The sequence below is a fragment of the Austrofundulus limnaeus genome, unplaced genomic scaffold, assembly GCF_001266775.1.
Source record: "Austrofundulus limnaeus strain Quisiro unplaced genomic scaffold, Austrofundulus_limnaeus-1.0 Scaffold174, whole genome shotgun sequence".
Taxonomy (NCBI): domain Eukaryota; kingdom Metazoa; phylum Chordata; class Actinopteri; order Cyprinodontiformes; family Rivulidae; genus Austrofundulus; species Austrofundulus limnaeus.
In genome coordinates, this window is record NW_013952576.1 from 803,270 (window position 1) to 808,140 (window position 4,871).

A 4,871-nucleotide genomic window follows, 5' to 3' on the forward strand; every position below is an offset into this window, starting at 1 on the left:
ATATATGCCTGAGTGGTCTGTTGACTGACTGTTCAAATAATTGTTATGGGCAGGTTACAATATAAAAAATTGTTTGTCATAATCATGTCGTGTGATTATTTGACACTTTTTAAGTGTACTTAAAATACACTTACGAAGTAAGTGTATTTAATTTAGTTAAAATGTAAATACAAAAAAATTAAACCAAGCATTAGAATAATTATCATTTTGATCCGTATGGTAATGTCTGACTGGGTTTTGTGCCACTTTATGTTCAATAAATTGGGCCCCGAGGTCAAAAAGGTTAAGAAGCCCTGCTTTAGGGTGTATCAAGAACCTTTTGCACAATTGTGTTTTTGTTTTCCACACACCAGGAAGCGTCTTCAGATCTAAAGGCCGCTCCTCTGCGAGCTGCATTTCTGACATCCAACACTGACATTCCTGGCATCACGCACAGAATCGGCACTCAGTCAAATAAACTGAGGCTGCAGCAGAGAGCTGTAACCTGAAACGACTCCAAACAGAGACTCGTGAGCTCTATTAAAGGCTGCGAGACGTGTAGAGAAGGCAGAAACAACAGGAACAGGAAGTCCAGTCATGTTTTCCTCCCTCTTCTGTTGGAATCAGCAGCCAATAAACTTAATACTCAAACTTTTACTTTGAAATCGGTCACCAGAGCACAAAGCAAACATGAAGATGGACGTTTCAACTGCTCCGAACAAACATCCAGGACTTAATGGGGGAAGCTGCATACATTAAAGTATAATTACAAATGATCCCCATAAGTACTCAACAAGTACTTAGCAGTACCGGAGCGGGGRGCCGCTTTCTGCTCAGCTATAGACACAAAAAGTTTCCTAACTCCCACAGCTCCCAAACTTCTATAATTACTGAAAACTGCTCCATCGTTACTGATGTGAAACTGGAAAGATCGATGGTTCTGTGGGAGGAATATAAACAATATCTTACCTGCTGTAGATGCCTGGAGAAAGAGTTTAAATGTGACCAGACAGCTAAGCTAATGGCTAATCTGAACAGAGTTAAATTTAAAGTGGATTGCTGCCACCTTAAAATGACTCCAGTCTAAGAAATTAATGATGATTAATTGTGGTATTTAGCCAATAACGATTAATATGACGATTAATCCKCTGGCATGTCCAAGTCACATGACCAATTTAAATCACTTTAGTGAGAACGATTTGCTTTCTGTAAAAATCTGTTCCAAACTGAGTCGAAAGTCCAGACTTCATGCTTTACATCAGTTTTTKAATTGTGTTGATAGACCAAGTAAAACTGCAGTTATGATAAATAAATTACACAACATTTTAATAAATTTTCATTATATTTGAAGTAGGGCTGGGCGGTATGACCTCAAATTCATATCACAGTATGAAACAGCAAATTTCATTTGCTGTTTCATTTAACGTTTTTTTTTTATTATTATTTTTTTAAATCTTAATTAGTATTGTTTATTTGTAAATCACACTTTAAAGTGAAAACATATTTGAGAACAAAAGGAGCAGACATAAGATTTTTTTCTTTTTCTGCTGCCTTTCATTTTGTTTTTCTAAGATATAAATTGTGTATTATTGTAATGAAGTTTTCTTTGTTTTTTATTCTGAAAGGAAATGAATAAATTTTTTGAACTGAATAGAATTTTGAATTGAAAAAAAAAAAATCAAATCCCTTCACAGTAACGGTACATATCGTGGTAGAAAATTATCATAAAAAGCAAAGATAATGTAATTTTTAGAGCATTTATTTAGCAGAAAACTAATCATAATCAAAATCAGTATTTTTGCTGTAGTGCAAATGAACATAACAGAAAAGGTTTTATATATATTGCAAAACGGTTTCAACAACAAAAAAACATTTCTCAAATTTTCAACAATATTAAAATAAAGTAGATGTTATAACCAGAACTTCAAGTAAAATTAGTCATTTAGACATAAAAACAATTCTAAAATGTTACAGTGTGACAGGACATTAAGCTAAACATAGTCCTGTCATAAAACAATTTCAGATAACTGGAATGTAAGTGTGGTGAAGCCAAATAAATGTAATATCTGTCTGCCATACATGAGCCTGCTGAACTCTGCTGCCTCTCAGAGCAGAACTGTTACATTAGCAAGATGGATTTATGACTGAATGAACGTCCACATCTTTTTTTATCACCTCTGTGGGTAACAATACATAAAAACAAATGTTTTCTCCAACAACTTGGATGTGAAAAAACTACAGTAGTTAAAGCTTCGCTCTGCGTCCCGCCACACGACGTCACTTTTCTACAGCAGGAGGGGGAAATTTTGAGGATTTATTATCTCTTTACGTGTTTTAAAACTATTCATTTCTTCATTTATTTTTGATCTCCTCCTGCTCAGTTGTCTGTACACTCGTCATGTCGACACAGGTGTGATGATGTAACTGATGACAGGACAGTGGAGGGTAAATTTCTACCGTAGGCCAGCTTCATATCGTTTCTACCATCACATGTACTGCGCAGCCGTAATTTGAAGCAGAGAGAAGCACCGAGCAAACCGACTGGTGTCTTGTGGAATCAACTTCCAGTTTCTGTCCGTGAGGCTGACACCGTCTACTTTTAAGATTAGACTGAAGACTTTCCTTTTTGATAAATCCTATAGTTGGACTTAGGTTTCCTGAATTATTCTTCATTTCTGCTGCTATAGACTTAGTAGCGATGTAAGAAAATATCGATACACTGAAATATCGCGATATTTCATTTCCCGATACTGTATCGATATTCTAAAGCTCCGTATCGATTTTTTATTAAGGTTTAAAATGTCAACCTTCTTGCCAACCGTTCATTTTTATGTTGTAGTTCAGCCTCTGACCACTAGTTGGCAGCAGTGAGCCAGCCATTTGGCTCCTCTACCTCTTGAGCGCCAGAGAGTAAGGGTAGCATTAGCATTGTGAGCAAACATTAGCTTTTCTTTTTTTTTCAGTAAGAGGTTTTTATTTAACAGAATTTTTGGACAAAAAAATCGCAATATATCGGGATATATCGTATCGTGACCCCTCTGTTATGATATGTATCGTATCGCCAAATTATTGCCAAAACACAGCACTAACTGAGCACATTTCCTCACTCTGCTGTTGTCTTTAGTCTCTCTTCTCTACATGTTTATTGTTATTATTTCTATCATGTTTTTTCTTTGTCTCTTCCAGAAGAAGGTGCACCTGGACCAGTCCTGGACCAGTTCTTCTGTGTTTGTCTGTGTCTCTTTCCTGTCCTCCAACCAGCCGGTCGAGGCAGATGGTCTCCTGTCCTGAGCCTGGTTCTSCTGGAGGTTTCTTCCTGATTAGCAGGGAGTTTTTCCTCTCCACCGTTTGCTCAGGATGGGAGACTGTGATGAAGTGATTCAACACAATCTGCTGCTTTCTTCTTTACATTGTTCTTTTTATGTACAGCTGAGACAACGTGTGTTGTTGTGATATATATATAAGCTTGAACTTGTTAATCGTCAAGTGCCAAAAAATAATCGATTCAAGCCTTCCTGATGATTATTTGCACTCTGCCCAACCCTGCTCCAGCCCTATATACTGTCTGCAGACATTTACATTTATCAGTTGTTTATTTTAAAAAGATCAAGTAAGTTTTGGCAAAAAGGTTGAAGCTGAACTGAGAAATCCTAGCGTCTAGTTTACTAACAGATCAGAAAAAAAATCTTGACCGCAGTCATAAAATGAGTTTTCTGTTCTGTTCAGGCGTTCTGCTGAGTCCTAAAGAAGCTTAAAGTTGGATTTATTATTTCGTAATAATTTAGTTTCCCCTGACTTTGCCCATTATAAGCTGCCAGAGCACAAACTAATAATTTAAGTGTTTTTCTTTTTGTTTTTTTAGGACTGCAGGGATGTTAAAACCACCAAATATTCACAAAGAATGACTGAAAAAGCAAATTAAAGTGCCAATAAATTATTTCCTTTTTAAAAAATCAGTGTAGTTGTCACCAAGGCTCCCCCTGGTGGTAAACCCTGGCATTACCGTTAGAAACAAACCCCGAGGCAGAGTAAAGTTACTGAGGTTTTAACGTACCTGAGGTTATCCGAGAGGCGCAGGTAGCAGCGGACGACGTGCTTCAGCAGGCGAGCCGACGGCTCCTTGGAGAGCTGCAGCACCATTTTACCCTGCGGGGGGAAGAAGGACGGGGGACGTTAGGGGGGATCCGTCTGCGTTACAGCGCGCTGCTCGGGAACACTTACGAGAATCATGGCCACGTGGGAGAAACGTTCATACGTCTGACAGATGTAAGCCAGGCCGGTGTCGTCCAGCAGGATCTTCTGAAGGATGAAAGTAGCAACCTGACACAGGAAAAAATAAAAAGTGAGGGACTGCTTCAGATCTAACAACTAAACTCCTCCTACAACCCAGTGGGAGAGCTAAAAGGACCAAAGCTGCAGAACAGGACTGTTAGACGAGCATCAAATGTTCCCATCAGGTGCAGGAGGAAAACCCAGACAGATACCAAGGTGTTCCCAGGCCAGAGAGGATAAAAACATTTCCTGTGAGTTCTGGGTCTATCCTCCCGGTGAGATGTGAAAACTAAGCCTGGTCCACGAGGGCCACTATCCTCWGTGTTTCTCTGCTCCAAAACACCTGATTCTATGGTTGAACTACCTCTCATTTTCTGCAGAGGGCTGTTGATCGCAAATTCATTCAAGTCAGGTGTTGAAGCAGGAAAAACAAGGGAAATGTGCAGGATAGTGACCCTCTATGACCAGGACTGGACACCACTATCCAAAAGGCATCATAATCAGAGGTCTGAACCCAGAGTTCTATTTCGTGTAAGCTCCGCCCTCTAAGGCTATCGCAGATGGGTACCCCCTCGCGCGCTCGCGCATTCTGAAGAGCCAATAGTCTACGCCCACGTCAC

The 4,871-nt window shown here is 39.2% G+C and overlaps 1 protein-coding gene across 2 annotated transcripts in view; it reads right to left on the bottom strand.

The window, feature by feature from the left end:
• LOC106524050 (cell differentiation protein RCD1 homolog) overlaps positions 1-4,871 on the bottom strand; it is a 10,618-nt gene that overhangs the window by 2,606 nt on the left and 3,141 nt on the right. For both annotated transcript variants that reach the window (XM_014017684.1, XM_014017685.1), the window contains exons 6-7: positions 4,201-4,299; positions 4,034-4,125 (exon numbers count right to left, since the gene is read on the bottom strand). In XM_014017684.1, coding sequence (XP_013873138.1) covers positions 4,034-4,125; positions 4,201-4,299 — 191 coding nt within the window. The remainder of the gene's footprint in view (positions 1-4,033; positions 4,126-4,200; positions 4,300-4,871) is intronic.